General features: G+C 35.6%; 1 protein-coding gene across 4 annotated transcripts in view; it reads right to left on the bottom strand.

Moving 5' to 3' along the window:
* The window catches only part of SMG1 (SMG1 nonsense mediated mRNA decay associated PI3K related kinase), a 67,346-nt gene that overhangs the window by 29,557 nt on the left and 16,001 nt on the right, over positions 1-21,788 (bottom strand). For all 4 annotated transcript variants that reach the window (XM_074886509.1, XM_074886508.1, XM_074886510.1 and 1 more), the window contains 22 exons: positions 18,565-18,701; positions 16,300-16,358; positions 15,323-15,536; positions 14,367-14,492; positions 14,199-14,271; positions 13,420-13,517; positions 11,655-11,828; positions 10,409-10,633; positions 9,610-9,711; positions 8,895-9,164; positions 8,191-8,321; positions 7,296-7,457; positions 6,709-6,827; positions 6,037-6,124; positions 5,852-5,953; positions 5,245-5,385; positions 4,730-4,929; positions 4,254-4,450; positions 3,395-3,562; positions 2,403-2,557; positions 1,177-1,322; positions 314-515 (listed from right to left, as the gene is read on the bottom strand). In XM_074886509.1, coding sequence (XP_074742610.1) covers positions 314-515; positions 1,177-1,322; positions 2,403-2,557; positions 3,395-3,562; positions 4,254-4,450; positions 4,730-4,929; positions 5,245-5,385; positions 5,852-5,953; positions 6,037-6,124; positions 6,709-6,827; positions 7,296-7,457; positions 8,191-8,321; positions 8,895-9,164; positions 9,610-9,711; positions 10,409-10,633; positions 11,655-11,828; positions 13,420-13,517; positions 14,199-14,271; positions 14,367-14,492; positions 15,323-15,536; positions 16,300-16,358; positions 18,565-18,701 — 3,289 coding nt within the window. The remainder of the gene's footprint in view (positions 1-313; positions 516-1,176; positions 1,323-2,402; positions 2,558-3,394; positions 3,563-4,253; positions 4,451-4,729; positions 4,930-5,244; positions 5,386-5,851; positions 5,954-6,036; positions 6,125-6,708; positions 6,828-7,295; positions 7,458-8,190; positions 8,322-8,894; positions 9,165-9,609; positions 9,712-10,408; positions 10,634-11,654; positions 11,829-13,419; positions 13,518-14,198; positions 14,272-14,366; positions 14,493-15,322; positions 15,537-16,299; positions 16,359-18,564; positions 18,702-21,788) is intronic.

Here is a 21,788-nt window from a genome sequence, read left to right as displayed (position 1 = left end):
TGCATCTTCTGCCAATAGAAGTACAATAAATTTGGTATCTTTTACTTCCAATGAAAAGATGTTTTTCTTTAATACTAACAAACCTCAGCAGTCAGAAAGCCACATTAACTATCTAGAATGATGGTACCTCTTTACTTATCTGTATGGCTAGTAAATATCATGGCCAAGTTTTCCCCTCCCAAGAACACAACTTTTTTCTTACCATGCCTCTATTCCAGTGACATCCAGTTTCTAAAATCCATAAAAATTTAATATTTCAGTTCTAAGATATTGAACTCTAAGGTACTGATGAATAAATTAATTATATCCTTACTTTATGTAGTTAAAGTCTGCTTTCAGATTGATTGAGGTATTACTATTGCTTTTCTTCAAGTCATGGACCATATTTTGCCACTCCTGAACAGCAGACCAGTCAGCAATGGAAATGTAACATTCACACGCTTTATTACCCAAGTAGTTTATAACTTCAGGTGAAGAGTCACTTGGCTTAGTCAAAACAGTTTTTCTAGTTTCTCCTGTGAAACAAGTATATATACTTAAATATATATTCATGGTTATGTATTTTTAAATAGCAAATCTATTACTCAAATGTAATTTGTGTCTTTTGTCAATAAAAACACTTTAATTTTTAAAAAAAGCAAAAAGTTACACAACATTTACAGTATTCTTCCACTTTTTTTTTTTTTAATAGAACTTTTTCAAAGGAGGTTTTGGAAAAATATAGGTGATATCTGTAAAACATCAAACAGGAAAACAGAAGAACTAAATTAGGAAGAAAGAAGATCCCTTTTCAAAGATGAAACAGAACACTACAACAAAGTCTCAGTAGTTAAAAAACGGATTAACTAGTGCATTTGATACAATTATGTCAAATTCTATGCCTTAAGTTATGATGATCTAAAATAATTTAGAATTAAATTAGTAAATTACAAAGTATTTTACCTATTATTTTTAATTTCATTCAGGTAGACCTCAGTACTGCAAACCCTCATATCTACACATAATATTGGTTTCAATGGCATTAAGCAGTTCAGTTTAACTGCAGACAGAAACAGGTTTTCAGATTTAAGTATCAGACGCTATCATTACTATGGCTATATCACTGAATGTTCTAATTTTATATACATGCAGTTAAAAAATTGTATTTCTCTTAAAAAGAAAACAATAAATACTGACCATTCAAGGAATGCTTTGGGCTGGCATTATTCACACTGTTTGAATTGGCCAACTTCAGAACAGTTTTGTCAAAGCCTGTTATGCAGCAATCTACTCCTGTCATGGAGCACAGGTGCTCCTGGTATTCCGCAGTTGCTTTTTCAAACCTTAAATGGTTTAATATTTTAGTCAGCATTTTACAGAACCAATTTTCGGTTTTCGTAAATAGATTATATTTTAAACATTTCTTTACCACAATACTCAGAAAGTTCACGTCACCTTCAGCAAAAGAAAGGGATTAACATAGCATACAAGTTTACTGTCTGAATTTCCAGGTTACGGCATAGTATAAAGGCTTTTCCATTCAGGTTTTAATGCCAATTTCAAACCAAGTACAGATTGAAGGAGATAAATTTGTTTTATATTTGACACACTTTTTACCTGAATGAGTAAAGCTGAATACTGGTTAACTACATATCATTTAATAGAGGATTGTAAAACTGGGTCTAGGGCAACAATTCACACCTGAAACCTGACATTTCTGAGAAACTTCTCACGTATTACAAAGCTGCACATTATTTTAAGGAACCTTACAAAAATGGGAAAAATATATAAATATAAAACCTAATTTTTTTGTTTTGTTTGGGGATTTTTACATGGCAGGTAAATAAAAGGTGTCCCTTTTTCATTTCATACAGAAGAAAGGATGCATTCCTTTAAGGAGATGAAAACACCAAAATGAAGGCATACCCTATCCGGAACATTGACCCACTTATTTGTATCTGCAGCCAAAGATTCTACTTCAATAGACGTAGAAGACACTTTTTCAAAGCTGAACTAAAACTGCAAAGCATTTCCCTCGGAGTCCCTCTCTTGGCAAACTGTGGCAGGCAATCAGATCACACCATTGGTCAGCAACTTCATTAGAAAATATTTAAATTAATAGTAATTTGCAATGGAAAATTAAATACAATATGAAAATAGTATCGCTGTGTACAAAACACTAAGGAAAAACACCTTAGGAACACCATTTATATTCAAATCTTGGTAATTTAGTTAAAACTAAAAGTTAAAATATCTAAAAATGCTGGATGCATTAGGTATCTCAGAAAGACACAATGACTTTAACTGACATGGAAATTAGATCAGTAGCCTTGATTCACACCACAGTTTAAAGGATTCAGAACTATGCATAAGAAGGAAAAAATGTCCAAGTTTGTAACATACAGTTATCTGAGAAAACTTACCGCCCTTCTGCTTGTTGAGCTACAGAATTGATCCAGGCAAGACTCTTCCCAACTACAGCAGAAGACCAGACAGCAATACCCTGAATAGCTTCAGGACAGTGAAGCTCACATAATGCTTCTACCAGCATCATAATTGTCACTTCCAATTCATTTCCCTAAAACCAAATCAAAAGCTTTATTTAACAATTCTCATATAAAATAAGAGCTATATACATGGTTAAATATGTGGAAATGGTAAAGCAGTATTTCATTATATGTATCTACAAGTGAATACATGCTCTGCATATATTTATTCATTACACTGCTTTTGGAAAAGCAGGGGTGCTGAGGGAAGAGTATATGCTGTGAATCCACAGCCTGAATGTCAGTAGTGAGCAATCACTATGGGATAGTCTGTACCTATGTAAGTATGAGAATTCATAAAGAAGCAGGAAGTAATAAATATCTATCAGACCTCCTTTGTTAAAATATTTATGCAAATCAAGTCATGTACTGAAGAAACTATTCAACTTTTTTAAGAAGGCTTAACCATTTTAACCAGTCATCCCACCCCTGCACTATCTGCTAGTTACTAGAGGAAGGATACCCTCACGATACATCCCCCTCCTGCTCAAACCCACAGGTAAGCAAAGACACTATACTAGCACAAGCTCAGGAAGGCCTCACACTGATACAGCAGAACTTTCATGAGGTTTAAGCAGAACCTGCCACTTAAAAAGAAATTGCTCAATTCAAACTGCGAACAAACTACAGCATTCATTTATGTATAGTATTTGACCACATGTATACAGCACATCCTAATCTCCAAACTACAGTATCACTTAACCACAAAAGTTCGTCAATACAGAATTATGAGTTTAAAATGTGGCTTTAAATAACAAAATCTTTTACGGACCAGTTGGTTTAATAACTACTGATTGCCTTAGCTTAGTTTTTTTAGAATATCGTGGGAATATTTTTGCAATAGTCTACAGAGTCTGAAAAGAGAATACCTGAGAGATACTATTATTAGTTTTCATCTCTGTGAGTAAATCAAAACCATGCCTGACTGTCACAGCAGGCTGGCCAGCCAGCAATCCAACTCTCATGATGGAAAGTCTAATCCGCGTTAGCCAATCTTGGCATGTCTGGCGATTAGTATAAAAGAATGTCCTGATGACCTTTAAAGACAGAAAAGGTAAGTTTTACAATACCATTCTTCTGTATGAATCAAAATAATTACATTAAGTACTTAATTAAACAATCAAAGTCAGGACAGATTTCTTTTCTCCATTTGAGTTTTCAATTGAGAGATGAAGAAACAGGTAAAATTCTGAATCTTTAATTTTATTAGTGCAGACGGTCTGAAATCATGCATAGCATGCAACTGGCCAAGCATACTAGCAAGCTAAAAATCCTGAACTGAACTGACTATAAATTACACATTACTGTAATGTCAAAGTCTGGCAATTAAACAGCTTATTTCAACAGTAAAGAATGTTTTGTAGTTAGAACTACACAAAAGGGTACATTGTTTATAGATAATCATTATATTCTTCAAAAGCAATTTAAAGCCTCACGTAATTGTGTTACTTTATAACAGGACTGCCGACAATCTACAAATAAGTGACTGCTACAAATCAAAGGTACTACAGACTTGCTTGATTTGTACCACTACACAAGCTGGTACTCCAGAAATAAATCCTGTTTTCACATGTTCTCTATGAATAAGCAAAGTCAAAGCCAGACAAATTAAGAGCCTCAAACTTTAAGTTCTTCTGAAGTTCCACAGTTAAGACCTGAACAACCCCAAACCCACTGTTCATTCAATAGATTGTTTCAAGTAACATCAGCACTCTAAGACAGACAAACCTTGGGTGGAGAGGTAAGGGCATTGGCACATCCTTCGTAAGCATTGTACATCAATTTTTCCAAGTTCTCCAGATACTGTAGAAGGAGAACAAGCCTAAGCTGGTTGCTACTGTGTCCTTCATCATTGTCCGCAGTAGTCCACTGGCTAACATCTTGGTCAGGGTTTAATGTATGGGCTGCAAGACTCCTAATAATACCTACACGTTTTTCCAAAACATTGGGAAAAAAAAATTACCAGACAGCATTTTATTTAAATGTGTCAAGGTATAGCAATGCTAAAGTAAAATCCCTCAAAAGTTAATAGCAATTATGCAATCAGTCTTCTGCCACTGCATTTCTTGATGCGTCAAACATGCTAAGATCTATAACCACTGAAAAATAAAGCCATTGCGCTTCTTGCCCTTGGACATGAAGTGCTTAGCTGCACAACCTTACCAAAGAAACCCCATAAAAATAGACTATATTTTTTACATTACCTTCAATTGTTTGAAATGTATCTTGGGCTCTACCCAGAGGAGTTCGTAACTTCGAAAGAACAGTAAACTGAGCTGCTTCCCATACAGCCCATTGCCAAAGAACAGCATCAGTCTTCAAGAGATTACGTGGGATGGTCGGTTGATCTCTCTTATCTAGTCTTTGACAGCTATAGAATAATCTTTCTAACCAATTATCCTTCCTGAAAGAAAACATCAGTACATTAACACAAATTCAGGTGGTAACAAGTTTATACTGCACACACTTCAGCGCCCTATTGCTTTCAGACAAATCTCTCATAGGATTATTTCCAAGCAACAATGTACATAGACAAATATGCAAAAAGGTGTGTATTTGAAAATATTTATAAATACCCAAAGATAAGTGTAAAAAAAATGATTGAAGGTAAAGCAATGTAATTTGTAAAGATAATTACAAATTTTAAGCCAGATGTAGCTTGGAATTCTTTACTATAAATTCAACATCCATGGATTTCAGTTCTAAAAGAAGTTCTTACCCAGTTCGGTGAGAGTTTCCATACAAAATAAAACTAATGACATCAGAGAAATCCTGTGGGTGGAATGTATTACTTGGAGCTTTGCTCATATGACTTCTTATAGCCAAAGAAATTTCTTGTATTTCTGTGTGGGTACGGTTACTGCAGGAAGAAGGGGGGAAAAAACAACCCATGCTATAATATATTTGAAAAAAAAAAAAAATCAAAAAAAGTTGCACAAAAAAGTTAAACACATACACAGACATATATGCAATGACTGGAAATAGATATACTCTCTGGTACTATGACAAAGTGCTTTAAGATTTCAGGTCCTTGAGACAAATTGCAGGACATAATGTTGCTGAAGCTTGGATAACATGGACATTACAAGTATTCATATTTGCTGCAAAAAGTGCTGCATAGTTTATCAAATTTATTAATTACTTTGTGTACTACTTACTGTTCTTAAATCTGTAACAAAGTAGAAGAGATAGCAAGACACTTCATGCTCTTTCATTTTAAATTAAGACAGTATGACAACATTCAACTGGCATTATTTTTCAGATAAATGTCACTGGAGAAAGAAACTAAACCATTCTCTGTATTGAAGTTAATCTGAACAATTTACCTCAACACGACATCTAAAGGAATTGACTTCAGAAGTTTTCCAAAAGTCTGTCTTACACGAGCACCGCTATGTACTAGTTGAACACGACACACATCAACACACCTGCATCACCAAAAAGGAAAAAAGGTGGTAACATTTCCATTAACAGCACAATTCAAATAATATACAGAATTCTGTGCGAGTACCTTTGTAAAAGGTCATCTGGGAGGGAAGAAGACAGGGCATGGAGGCTACTACATGCTTGAAGACAAATGTTCACATCTTCCAGAAGGGCTGAATTAAGGAGTTGAAAGGAAAAAAGAAGTTACTCTTGCTAGAATTAGGTAACTTATGCATTACTCTGGTTGTGGTAGAACATCTAAAGACATTTTTACAGCACAGCTGGTAGAAGGAAACACAGGCTTTAAGCAATACTTTTCTTTTGATTTCATTGACTGGTTTTACTATAACAAATGCTTAGTAAAAGTTGCTTGTGCTACAAGTTACTTATGGGCCTTTTCTGACAGCTGACAGATTAATCCTTCTATAGTCTCCATACATTGGCATTATACACAATATATTTCAATAAGAAAAAACTAAGGTAAAGTTAGTAACTCCTGGCCTTGGGAAGTTACTGCTCTTACTAGTATTATGTTACTAAAAGCATTTGTTTGCATAAGTAATAGGTAGGGATCCATTTGAGGAAAAATATAGAAGGAAAGTGTACGTTTTTGCACAATATGAACTGGAAGCACCCCTAAGAGTAAATGAAACAACAAGTACAGTTACAGCTATCAGTGGTATATGACAAGGTCCCTTGTGTACTTAATTAAGCCACGTAAAAGACAGTTAATAAGTAAAAATACACAGTATCTTACTGTTTGCTAAAAGTCCTTTACAAAACTTGTGAAAAGATGGGAGTGAAAATAACGGTGCATATGTTTCTGATTTTTTCATCAGAACAGCCACTTCCAAAGCCCATGTCATAAGTAGTTTCCTTCAAAAAACAAAAGGATTAGTCACTAATACAGTTACAGAAAGATATCTTTCAATATAACTTGAACTACTTCATTACAGACGAGTATACCATAACTCATATTTTTTAAACAAAAGTTTTCATAACATTAAAAATGTCCCTAGCTTTCACAGCGTTTTGGTAATACAGGATTGTAACTATTGTAAAAGGGTACTTTCAGTTAGCAAAAACTTTTTTCAGTAAAATTTGATAGCTCTGTTTTTACTGTATAGCTCTTATGAAGGTTTCAATTTTTCTAGTTTTCATGCATAAAAATAAGCAGCTATCTTTTCCACAGGTATTTCATTATTAATGTTTCAAAAAAACCCCAAATACTGGACCGATTAAATTTACCCCAAGTTTTACAGACAAAAATTATCCTGGTTTCTGAATTAGGGTATTCTACTGGGAACAGAAAAAGTCTCCTGATATGTAGAAAATGTTAGTTACCTGGTATCCTGAGTAAGGTTATCCTTCTTAAGCAGTAGCCCCAAAAGGTTTAGTATGATTGAAAAATGTTTTTTTGTTGCTGTGGTTACAGTACTTATAACTGCTCCATCAAACAGAGAGGGAGAAGAAGAACTGAGGCTACTGGATATGAAGTGGTCATGCCTGAAAAGGAAAGGAAAAGCAAAATATAAAACCACCCCAAGATTAGGGATACTTCCTTAAATATACAGGAGGGGGCAAAAACAGCAACAACAACACAACCCCCCAAACAAACAAACAAACAAAACCCAACCAAAAAACCCCAGCAGCAAAAGTTAATGTACACCCACTCAGTAACTGCATTATGTCAAAACCCAAGTATTTTGATCCCTGGCCTAAAAGAACAAAGCTACAATTTTACATCAGTCCATGCAGTCCAGTAACCTGGTTTCAACTGTGGCTAGTATCAAATGCTTAGTGAAAAAAAATCAAGAAATGTACAGAGTAACAGTTAAACTAGTACATTCCCTTACTTTGACATTTGTAGCAATAAGGTCCAAAATGTGGTTAAATCTGTTGTTTACATTTCATTACCTCTCCTAGATCTCACAGTAAGCAAAATAGTAAATAATATTTCCTTATTTACTTTCAGTAGAGTTCTCCCTCAGTTATCTCTATTCAAACACAGGACTTCTAATCTGTCTTTGAATAAAATGCCAAGTTTTAAGCCAGGATATGGTTTCTTGGCTGAGATACAGACTTCCTGCAATTAATGAAAGTAAAAACTGATTAGGGAAGTTTGGGCAAAAGCGTAATTGTGATAGCCTATTTAAATTCATCCCTCCAACAATATATTCTACTCAGATCAGTTCATCCTAGTGCTCTTAAAATACTGATTAATTACTAATCTTCATACCTGGAACAGTGTGAATATAATGTATAGAGTACTGCATACTGGACAGCAGGAAAATGAACTGCTATGTCACCATGAACAATCATCAGATTTTTACTCAGTAGTGCAAACACAGTCGGCGAAAGGGCCCACATCTATAAAACAATCACAACATAAGCAAAGAAACATAACGTATACAAATCTATTTTTAAGGGTAGTTTCCATACCATTAATTATCGTGTTTTGCTTCTTCCCAAGGGAAACAACTCTATCAAATAATTTTCTGACCTTAATTGCAACTATTTTCTTTTCCCTTTTTAAACAACCTGTTAAAAGCAGTTTATGTTTTTATTTGGAAAGATCTGGAACAAGTGTCTTCACATGGCTGATGTGAAAAGAGGACACACTAAAGCTGCTGGTATCTGTCTTACTTTTCAAAAAGAATTACTATGACAATCTTAGAATCAATCCATGAACAACCCTGATAAGATGCTCTTCCCTAGAAACTGCTTTTGGTTATGCACCAGCCAGGGATGCAGTCCACCCATTCTGTTTCCCCTAAGTTTTAAATACTGGAAGTTCTTCTACAACATAAGTTAGGAAAAAAATATTGATCATTTTAATTATACATATGTGCACTACTGGTCAAATGCATTATGGCATATTTTAAGTAAAAAAGTGTTTTTAAACTTATTGCACAAACTTCTACCTATAGAGTTTTTACTCACCCCGATTAATGAGTTTTTAGCATTTCCAATAGTACTTAGAGCACTGAGGTCAAATATAACAACAAATTTTGCATTATCCACATTGAATATATGCTTCTTGAAAGAGTCATGCTGGATTTCAGAACAGGCCTCAGGAAGATGTAAACTATGCAGAAGACTATTTAGAGCACAGGTCATTTCTCCTAGAATCAACCTGTAAGCAGTCTCCAAAACAGGAATGTTCTTCAGGCTCAGTACGGCTTGGTATACAGCGTGGGCTGCTGCAACAACCTTGAGAATATAAATACAGTAATGATTGATTAGCATGAAATCATAAAATATATTAATCACCAATGCAGAATTTAAAATTATGCTTCTTATCTATGAATAGCCTAGTCCAATACACATACCTATCTTCAGTTTTCTGTGATTAAGTACTATTTACAGAATCTATTAATTAAGTTCTGGATCATCCACATAACACACTGAGCATGAAAGCCACATCAACTAAGGACTTCTCTATCTGGTATGGTGACCAACTTACAAATTCCTTATCAAATCTAAATGCCAAACCCAAGAACTAGTTACATCTACCTTTTCAGAAGTTTCACAGATATATAGTTAGATAAATATATATATATACACACTTAAGATGAACAAAGTTTTACAGCTTAATGAATATATTCTAGGAGATGCATGAAGGCTATAGTAGTATACCTGTAGAAGTCACTCTTACCTCTTTCTCCTTATGATAACGAAGAACAAGTAGTTTAGACTCTGGTATAAATAATTTCTCTACAAACGACGATGGTAGTTTTGTATTTATTTGTTCAACAATCTGGGGATAAGAACCAAAATGATAAATGTATTTAACTACCTGAATTTATTTTTAGTAGAATAGATTATTAAAGATTAATTAAAATACTGTTCTTCTAGCTTGTATACACTATATCTAGAAAAAATATCTTGCCAGCAATGCAAGTATTTTGTATTTGCTTTCCCAAATTCCCACTCAGAGAATCAGTTATCTTCAGGTTTTAACAGCACAGGTGAGAAAGTTGTATGATTAATTTAGATCGATGTGGGTTTAAGAGTTTGTGGCTTACGCATTAAGAGCTATGTTTTGAAGAAGTCTTATTTCCCAGGTTATAGCGTAAGTAGATAGATAGAACATATTAAGCACTAAGATTCTGAAATTCATCAGGTGGTATTATCAATTGCAGAGGCCAGAGAACAGCTCTGTCCAACAGTCAAGCCAGACAGGCAGGAAAAAAAAAAACCCACAACAAAAAACCAACAAAACATGAACACTCAGGCTGAAACAAAACACCAATTTATCAATAGGCCAAATGTATAAACAAGCTATCAGCATAAGCTTTACAGAAAAGAATACAAGCATTTAGAAGAAGAATTTCTTGCTGGTGATCAGGAAAAGTTTTAAATATTTATCTAATACACACATACAAAAAAAGCAAGGTTGCTTAAAAATACTATTTTCCAATGCGAAAACTTCAATAATAAAAATATGTACAAACCAGTGTCAACAGATTCAGGACTGAAATGATATAATCAGTGCCACAAGTCTGACAATTTTCCATTTGATCTAATCCATACGTGATGACCATGTCACAGTGTATGGTCATACTTGGATCTAGGCTGCCAAGTAAAACACCAACACACTCATTGGCAGCTGTAAGTACAGCTTCAGAAAAGAACACTTGATTTGCTGCAGTCACACATCTCATTACTCTGTACAGAACCTGGAAAATTAAAAACACACCTAAATTACACTCCATTAAAAAGAGACAAGGACTGCATGCTATTTAATTACATTCACATCCTTTCAATAGCCTGTCCCATCCACTACTCTGCACCTTGGTAAATTCTATCAATAAAATATTCTGAATAATGCATGCCATGGCATTACACTTCAGAAGAAAAAACAAACCTTCAATTGCCGGCTTTCCTACTCAGTTAAAGACCTGCAGAGACCTAGAAAACTTAAATTCATTATTCAGAAATCTATTCAGTTCCAACTGATGTCAACAGAACTCCTCCTGTAATAGGCAGACTAGCTTTCTTTTCTTGAGATTTTGTCAAAAGAATCTTCTGCAGATTAAGACACAAGTTACATAACTGTCTTGGCTTTAATTGGGAAATCCATACACTTATTTATCCGAGAAGTTTTGTCCCTCACAGAATTCTGCAAGGGCAAAAATTCCAGTTGTGCAGCACATGCAGCAACAATAAGATTTTGACTACAAGTATTTTTATCTTATCTTTTCTTTTTCTTTTAAAACATTCACACCCCCTACAGTTCCTGTTACAGAAGTATAGCAGCTACTTAGCATATTATATAATATTTATTCTGAATTTACACCATCCTGTACAATACTTTAGAACAAGAGGACTGCTATCAGTTTTGATACAATTACAGCATGGATAAGAAAACCTACATTTTATAAAATTGAACTCAATTTGAATTCAGTTTTTACAGCATCATAGCAATCTGAATAAATGGTGACATTATTGTTACAAAGAAAGATAATACAAGCATAAACCCAGCTGCATGAAGTTAAAATGCCTAAAAAAGTTAGTTTCTGCTATATATGATTCCCATGTGCCACTATCTCAATCTATACCTTAATATTTAATAAAATTATTTCATCATATTTCTTCAAGAAAATACATTTGCTCAAAACCTAAAGAAACCCAACAGTGAATAACATCTTTACATGGTGATAAATCATGCCAGCAACAAACAAAAACTCAAATTCTTACATCAGTTACATATGCTTCCGTAATTGGTGGTCCTCTAATCGGGCTGAAGCGTTCCCCAATACTCCTCACCACAGTACTGAAAACCCGAAGAAGTGCAGCCAGTTTAGGTAGTGATACTGAAGGAGGAGGAATATCTTCATCTACTGATTCCCCAGAAGCTACGTGGCTGAGGTCCTACAGCATGGAAATTTATATATCAGTACACATCATTAACAGTTATAATACATGCACAAAAGATCAAAAGATTGAAAATACTTCACCTATTTTACAGACATATTATAGATACTATGCAATTATAGCTATATTTATCCAGTGTCTCTAACTTCACATACATATGAAGATGGGATATAGGCACACAATGACGATGAGCAAGTCACAGAGCAGTAATGAGATGCTGCTCCTTAGTTTAGCCGCTGAAACAGAGTACTTGGACTATATCTTGTAAATTAAAGCAGAGGCTTGTGATGTTCCTGGCCCCTTGGACGTGATCATCCATATTGCTGCACTGTTACAACAGTTGTCTGCACACTTCTACTGCTCTCCCAAACAATTCCCATCCACAAATTGGAGTCAGGATGTTCAAGTGGCCGTTCCCATCACACTGTTTACATGCAGCTACCTTGATCTGGAGACCATGAGCTTACTAGCAGGCTACTTCATGCCAGCTGGCATCAGTGCCTGGGAACATTCCCAGAAGTGCTGATCTCATTAGTATAGATATAGCCTTGGTCTAACCCACTGTGAGATAAAAAACACGCTAGCTGGAACCACCTCCTCCATGATTTAAGTTAACACATGTTATCTTAAAACTCTTCCATGACTAAGAATACGCACATTGTCCAGCTCAGCAGACAAGCTGATAAGCAGCAACTTACTGCACTGACTAATCACTTTCAGCTGTGTGCCCGCAGCCACAGCAGTGCAGGTTTCTGTGGGCCTGACACTGCCAAAGAGGTCTGTGAATCCTAACTCTTAAAAGCTGCACCATCAAAAGCTTTGGTGTACATATAAGTACACTATTTCAAATCAAATTATTTATTCTGCTTTGAGTGAAACTGATAATGCTGGAAGAACAATTTCATCTACAGGATCTGCATGTTAACATACATAATATAGCATAATTTAGTTATAAGCATATATACGTACAAGCACATACACCTCAAGAAAAAGACAACACCCCTCTCCAAAAACCAAAACTCTTCCTTTAATGACAGCATTAGATAAACTCTGTGTCCTGTTAACTAAGCAAAGATTACAAAGTCAAAACAAAACATGTTAAGTGAAAATACTTTTGTTTTCTGTCAGTTCCTGCTGCATTATTTCCTGCACAATATAATCCGTTACTTTATTTTAAAAAAGAGATTTACCATTAATCCCTCTCCCCCATAGTCACTACTTCTGAAAAAATCTGAAGTTGGACAATTAGAGAAAATACCAAGGAAAGACCATGAAATGTCTTCACTGCAGATTTCTAAAAATGAAAGCATTCCTGTTTGATTGTTTTTGTTTTTATTACAACATAATATTCTCAAACAACAATGGCTGAAAGCCGGGTTGTGATACTATTTAAGTAGTTCATGAGGATTCATGTAGAATTGTCATTGTATATGACATCAATATACTCCATAACTTGATCCTCTTTCCCCAGGAAAACCATACAATTTTATTTTCTACAAATGTAATGCATCCGTAAGAATCACAGCTGTGTGTTTATTAAGAAATCCACAACAGTTCACTCTGGTATATACCATAAAGTCTTGTTTACCTCAGCATAAGCTTCCATATCTTCTAAAAACTGACCCAAGAGTGTGGTAGAAAAAGTAAGATCAGCCACCCAAAAAGGCTCCAAGCTCTGCAGCCATCCTGTATAAATAAAACAGGGCAATTAAAACAGGGAAACAAGGTAACGTACAAAAAATAAATTTTAGTTGCATATTGCTGAGGTAAAAGTTGATAAGGTAAGAGAAGGTCATCTGCATGAAAATTTTAACATAAGCTGTTTTTAAAATAAACTGTATTTTTCTCCTCTGTCCCTTTGACAAATTCATTTTAAGGTTCAGTCCTGCCCCACAGCAGTTAAACATTAAGGACAAAATTTAGGACTATGATACAAAAAACATAACAGACTTGCTGTGAATACCTCCAAGACAACTGCTATAGCCATAGGAAGAAGTTTCCCACTTTCTTAAATGTGATTACAGTATCTTTACCACAAAGATGTTCTAGAAATACATGGGAGAAAATATATTCTTTCACAGAGAATATATTAAGATCTATATACTTACTAAAAATTGTTAAAGTTACACAAAACAATTGATGTGCAAATATAGCCCAAATAAAGCATCCCACTTTTCCAGATATAGCATAAAATGGCAAATAGAAATTTAGTAAAAAATTAGGAACAAAGTTTCTTGTTAAGTAGTCAGAAAGTCATTTTGGTTTTATATCAACTTCCATGTCAGTAGGACCAGACCTGTGTAAGTAAGCCCACATCATCTGCAAGCCAGAGTGGACTTACATTAGTGACTCTTTGGCCAAACTTACCAGACACTTGTTGCGTCAGTGAAGGTTTCTGAGTGTGATCTATATGCCACCCAACCAGTATGTCCACTGTGTCCTGGAAAGCAATTTTGAAAAGGGGGTTTATTACCCAATTTGCTGCACCAACATTTCTATGCGAGAAAGCAAATAGAGAGGACAAAGTAAGCTTACCCTAAAATTGGTGCTGAAAATGTGTGGGTAGCATCGGGACACCAAAAGGATGCACTTGACACATTTGCACAGTAACTCTGGTGTATCCACATTTTCTAGAATGGACTGCAGGCTGGTCATTACAAGCTAAAAAGTAAAGCAAAGCCACTAGGCATTTCACATCATTAAAACAACACGTGAAAAAGTTATGATATTAGACATACAGAGATTTACTCAGTGTTGAACACTTTTCAGCAAATTACTTTGATTCAAACAACAGAAACATCCCAATAATCTTTCTGCAGGAAGGAGAAAAATGTAAAAAGCATCACATATACTGCATGAAAATAATCATTTCAAGTGGGCATTTCCTTGAAATACAGTAGACCCAGGTTCAAGTCTTGGGGATGCTGTTTTCTTTAATCCTTTAGCTGCAGAACAGCTGATTGGTTTAAGTTCCTGTTTCTCCTGCTGAAGCTTTCTGGCTCCATAAAGTACATATTAAATTGGAGCACAGACATGGACATAGTTGTTCTACACCCAAAATAACAGACCCTAAAACTTGAACCAGGGGACCAGATCTGTCTGCACACATCCCACACCCTCTCAAATACAACTACAATCCAAGTTAGAAACTCTAAATAGGAGGTAGCACAAAGCAATCAACAGGTTGGGTTTTGTGAACCATTCCACTTGAGTTGTCTTTTTGGTCTCAACAAGATTTTTCCTCTTGGATCTGCACTATATACTAAAAAGTCGCATCAAGATATATATCACCCTACAAAGACCTGACTTTCGTTTCTAACATAATCAGAATCAAAGAATCCCACTCAGTCAGAAAGTTCCCTTCCAGTTGTAATTATATTTACTTATTATGTCAACATAGCAGTACACATTGTTCATTCAAGTTTAAAAAGCTGATTCAAGCATTACACTAGAAAAATCATTAATAATCCTGTTTTAACTTGTAGTCTTACCTGCATTAAAGATGAAAAGGCTTTCTTTTCTCCTACAGTCTCTAGTGCTTTGTAGGTTGCACACAAATAAAGAAGTTTAACTTCATCTTTTGTGGATGAGCTGAATTTGCTAAAAATCCATTTAAAGATCTTCTCAGCCTCGTAGCTCAGAGAAGCACAAAGAAGGCCAAGACAGCATGCTCCTTCCTGTCTCAGTTCTTGAAGCAATTTGCTACTGTATTTTTGGGGAGGAAAAAAAAAGAAATGTGGAATCTCCAGACATGAGAGCAGAACAAAAGAAACCATGAACAAATTAAAACATTTTCTAAAGCAGAAAAATATAAGCATGAACGAAGCTGCTTCTCCCCTACTTTACGGCAGCAGTGATGATGCTAAAATAAAAATTAATAATCTGAAAAATTCTACGAAATATTATTTCTATGGAATAAATCAACTTGAACAAAAATATGCAATAAATAGGCTATTCTACTTGCAACATGCTATCCAAGGAAAAATATTCTTAACATACAGCTGATTTTGGGTAATAACACTGAATTAAACACCAAAAAGCCCCACACACCTGAGCTCCCTCTACATATGCTCTTAGTTGGATATAAATGAATTAGATCAGGTTATAAAAAACTCAAGTACAATTTGCAAGCTAGACAACCACAGCAGTACACTCTGTACACTACTACACCCAGGTGATTAAACATAGCTGAGACAGACTTCATATTATCCACAACATAAAAGTCACACTTGTGCATTCAAATTCTCTCCATGCGAAGTGTACTCCAGACAGCCCAACAGTATTGTTCGTTTGTCAGACTGTTTTAACTCTCCCTCAGTTCTGTCCTGTTACTACAATGTCACACACATGCAAAATTAGTGAATGAGTTTTTCAACCTTTCCCCCCTCCATTCCATTTCTATATTGAAATCCAAACCTAATGCTGTCGTTATTTTTGCTCTTTAAACTGCTTAGTTTTTCTAGCTTACCTTTCATTGAGTACATCATGAATGGCAGTCAGGATATTATCCAGTTGTTTAACTAGTACCTATAATATAAGATACATAAAAGGCACAAGCATAGTAATGGCACGATAACTTCTGCAAACTAGGTCCTGTTTACATCCACATTAAAAACACCGTTGCCAGTTCTGTTTGCTAACAGAATGCTATTATGCTTTCCATGGCCACTGCAGACTAGCATAAACTATATTAAGCAATACTGCAATATTATCCTACAAGTTATATTTCATATTTATTTACAGTAGCCACAAAAATACACTGGCAGGCTGCTATCAAGGTTTGTTCTAAGTTTAGTTCTTGCTGATAAGATTACATCACAAATGTAAGACTCACCATACAGCTCATCAGTAGCGTCTACTGAAGACCTAGTCTCCTATACTAATAACCAATTGTATCAGCAGAATATTTAATACAATCTGAAGTATTAAAATTTCTCCTTAGGCGATCCTGACTTTCAAAGAAATGGAGTACTACTTTGGGGGACGAAACATTACTGATGAACCAGTGCTTCTCAGTAAACACAACCAGAAATACTTCTTTTCCTAACATGCACTAAAAAAATCCAACTACATTAATGAGTTGAGTTGCAAAATAATACATGAGCTGCAACTGTATAAGAAGTTTTCTTGATGAGTTAATTGTTCTCTTTTCTTCAGAAAGATATAAATCTTTAACACAGTGGATGCTATCTATTTTTGTTAAGTTATGAGCAACATTGCTCTTTTGGGGGTGGAGGGGAGAGAAACAGGTCTACATGATTGACTCCTCTGAACTGAAAAGGACATTGTAAAAACATGCCTGGTATCTGCAAAAGACCCTATAAAAGAGACAGGAGAAGGCATCTATAGAATTTAGAAGCTGGAACATGAAGCCATTACATGGCAATTGCCACTGCCTAGTGACTTTTACTACTTTAGTTTGTTGAACACACATTTCAACCTTGAGAATGGGAAGAACTCTGTTAAACTACACTTAATAGGGTCAAGAACTGCAGGAGCTACTGCTACATTAAACACTGTCCATTATAAAGTTTTAGGCTTGACACCATGGGTATCACTCAACATCTGATCTTGTTCTCATTAGCAAGCTAGGAGAAGTTTAAAGAAAAGTTTCTCAGTGACAAACTTAACATTCTGACCACCAACAAGTACCAAGTTTGTCACCAAGTTAGATAACAGAATGGCAATTCCAATATGTTCTGAGATACCAATAAACCTAAATAAAATGCAGTTACAAAAAAACTGGGGGAAAAAATGCATTGAGAATAATGGATGTAGGTTAAAAAAACCCACCACGGAATAATTGTGGAAAGCATTTTCTCCCCAAACCCTTGTATTAACAAGGATTTTGTTTCAGAGGAAAGCTGAAGTATGAGCTAGGCTTGTATATGGTCTGCTTATACCTATGTGCACAGAATAAAAAAAGTCTCAGTGTTGAAGTGTCACACCTTTTGGAAAAGAGCACAATTACCACTGGTAAATTAATATATAATGGGAGAATGAACCAACTCGTTACAGATATGAATAGACACATAACACCCAACCTCTAAGTTCTCCAAAACAGTGGGGGAGATATGTCAGACAAAATACTCTTAATACCTCACTTCAAAATAAGTAATATTAAAAACGTATACTCACAGTGGGATACTCCCCCCCCCCCAATCCTTAAGAAACACTTGAGGATATTAGAGAGTTCAACAACCCATTAAAAAAACCCAAAGATGCAATGAAAACAAAGACTTATTTTGTTCTCTTCCCATAAAAGGAAATCCACGTACAAAGGTGTTTAGCTAGAAAGTGAGTAACTCTAAGGTGAGCTATTCACAAGACTGTATAAGTATCTGCATAGTTTTAATTTAAAATACAGAAACAGCTCTTGAACAAGACAACAACACGTTTTACTTCTTTTTTCCTCTATTTCCTTGTTGAAGGATGCAGAGAATATTGCTAAGACCAGTCAAAAAAACCCACATGTATTGTCATATTTATTGCTATAGCTCATGCACTCAGTAGTTTACTTTAAGGCAGTATGTCATAAGTCATCAAGCAATAAAAAATTTCCTGAATGACAGAAAAAAGGACAGGCAATCCAGGAACACACTTTCCTTTGTTGTGGAAAGAAATTCCTTGTATATAAGATATTCCTCACAGACAGACCCCAATACCCAGATCTTTAAAGACAGTTTTATAAAATGAGAAACTCCAGGGCTATGGAAAAGTAAAACTTACTAACCAGTTTGTTTTCTGGTTGCTGAATGAATTCTTTCAATTGCTTTACAGTAGCCAGTCTTCGGTCTCTGTCGTCTTCCCGAGTAATCCTCCGAAGAAGATTTGACAGTCGAGACTCGTCAGAATAAGACAACGATCGCTCTGAAAAACAAAAGGCAATTATTTCTTTTCTCTATAACATTTGATTAATAATATCTTTATTGCCCAAAATGTGTATTTATAGACTCAATAAGCCATAATAGCAATTTGAGAAGTAAAAAACAAATATCTCTATTTGTTTTAAAGCTAGTATGAGGAAAATTAAATGTAAAATCTAATTTAGCTACCAAAATATTTCATTTCTTCCAGTCGACAGCCCAGTACCTAGGTAGAACTCATTCAGAACCAAGCAGAACTGTTTACTTCTACACAAAAACCTAGCTTTAGTTCCCTTCTATGTAAATGGAAGTTTAAAAAAAAAAAAAAAAAAGGAGTGTGTTTATATATTCAGACTTCTGAATATATTCAAAAATAATTCAACAAACAATATTTAAAGAAAACCTGGTGGAAAAAACAAGCTGCTTCTTGAAGCAAAGAATCAGATTTAAGCCCAAGCAACTACCAACAAACAAGATTTTCTCTATCATTTTGGCACCAGAAAGATTATGAGTAGTCCTCTGATAGCTAGCAGGGTTCTGTTTTGAAAAGAAAATTAGATCTACTCTTCCTCTACTAAGGAACAAATGTATGCAGCATAGAGAGGTGCAGGGGCTACTGATTTAAGTGGATCATAATACAGAAGAATTAGCATTTTCCTAAGAACACATTTCATATCGCACTATTGATACCAGTGAAGGTCACAACTCAGTTTACCTGATTTAGGTACCAATTACAATGAATTCATATTAATAATTTATTTCCCTCATTTGCAAAAAAGAAACAAAGTTTCTTTTGAAAAGTTTAACGCTAGATGTTTCATGGTGATTAAAATTAGAGGATTCATGGAACATTAAGAGGCTTCCTTAGTCACCATGACTCTTATGAGAACACCCAAGACAACTACAGACAGCATTTTTCTCTGGTATGTTACACATCAGTCATCTGATGGGAGCAGCCATAAAGGCAACCTGATTATAATGGAAAAATACTGACAGAAGATTACGTCTGCCAGCCTGGGAACTGCTGGCCTGAGAACCTGGCCTGGGAACCTGGAGCATCCTTGAAGGGCAGCTGGGTACCTAAGAACCTGAAACATCCCGAGATACCCTTGATAAGCACAACAACAAACTTGTGTCCGGCAAGGTGAAAAACAAGACTGAAATGGCGCAAAACACCCTGGGAAAGAAGGAACTGGCAACAGCTATTGGCTGTTCCAGCTGGAAAAATAGACCAGGAAAGCAAACATTGGTCTGAGAAAATAGAAAGCAACATCATCTATTGGCTGTTCCAGATGAAAAACAGTCGTAAAAGCTACTGTGGCTCCAGGTGGTTGCATCCTATGCCCCCTTATGTCTCTAACAATATAAAAACAACCTGCTTTCTACCCAAAATGGAGCTTCTCTCCAAGAGCTCCCCCTGCAAAGACTTCACTATGCAAGATCTCCTGGACAGACTGGACCCTCGCTGGGGACACCTGACTGACTCCAGACTCTGATGCAGATCATCTTTGAAGTGAGACTTTGTCATCAACTGGCCCCACTCCTGGGAGAAGTTTAGCGAGTGCTGTACTGGTAACACTTTGAATAGTATATATATATAGAGTGCATTTAAGTAATTAATAATTAAGTATATACTTGCTTTACTAGTAGTAATTTGTAGTAACTTGTAATAAAGAAATTTAAGAAACAAAAACCTTTGTGTCCTTGCGTATTACAGAATCCTATGAACCCACTCATAGGCCACGGCATCATCTACAGGAGAGCACGTCTTCTGTATTACAGTCATGAAGAATATTCTCAACCTTATTTTCATGTCTTTATTTTAATTTTTAAAAGAGAGTATGAATAAAATAGGCTTTGGTAATCTGTTTCTTGCCAGGCATCGGTTTAAGCAATTAAGCCTGAAGACACCTGAAATTCTGAAGGATGAGGCAGGTTTAGCAAACATTAAAATTGTAATACGAGTCTGAAGGATCAAATCTACGTTTTGTTCCTAGCTAGCACAACCACACAAGACATGTTGAGATGTTATCTGACAGGCATGAAGAGCACTCCTTTTAAGATGTTACTGATTTTACAGAAAACTAAGGCACACGTATCCATTTAGGAAGAATTAAGATTCTTTTCCCTTCCTTTATCTGGAAACCACAGACTTCAGTAGTGGACAAAAAGCCATGCTTCTGGTGAGAAATGTACAAGGAATCACGATCAGAAAGACACCTTCTGAAGCATCATCTGAGGTCTTTCTGAGCGATGGTGCCAGACTAATAACTACAACCCCTGCTAGATGATCACTTGCATCTGAAGATCTCCTTGTATTTCTGCCCAGAGTTGAGCTAGCAGCTGTAGTCCAAGGCTTGCCTGCCAACGGTCAATGCAAAGTCAAACTTCAGAAAGATGGACCTAGGACATTTACCCACCCAAAAAATTTGATCAGCCCTGGAGAAGAAAGGAAAGGACTAACACAAAGAATGCAGCCTGCCCAGGCAGGGGTGTACCATGTTTACCATTTTCTTTAAAAATGGCAGTAGTAGAAGGTCACCAGACCAGGGGAAAAAAAAATTTTTTTGAAAGTTCAAATGGAATAGTTCTGAAACAAAACATATGCAAACAAGAATGAAAGTTCTTTTAAAGCTTGATTACAAAGGAAATTAACACAGACTATGATACACAAAATAGAAAGTACAACTGCTATTCATAATTCCACGGGGAAACTCTTCTGCGAGGAAAACAGTGTTCTACATTACTGAATGTATCTTGAAAGCTTAAGCTGAACTGAACCTACACACACTTATTTCACTATTAGACTGTCTACATATGAAGCCTCTCAAAACAGCAATATGAATCTGTCCTTAAGTAATTCAATGCATTGGCCACCCCATCCAAGACAACATATGTGTCTTATGAGAAAGAGACTCCACAATATTCCTCCAGCTGCACTCTACCAACACTAACCTAGACCAGGAACACACAGTACACCTCACTTCTCTTCTGTCACTCTCAGTTTGCACTGATCTCTGCCATTCAGCAAGCACATGGGAAGCTACACCAGCACAGCTGGGTTAGGTCTAAAGATATATTAGATCTTTGT

Source organism: Strix uralensis, chromosome 16, assembly GCF_047716275.1.
Source record: "Strix uralensis isolate ZFMK-TIS-50842 chromosome 16, bStrUra1, whole genome shotgun sequence".
Classification (NCBI taxonomy): domain Eukaryota; kingdom Metazoa; phylum Chordata; class Aves; order Strigiformes; family Strigidae; genus Strix; species Strix uralensis.
The sequence above is the reverse complement of the archived record's forward strand: the minus strand, read 5'-3'. Positions and strand labels throughout refer to the sequence as shown.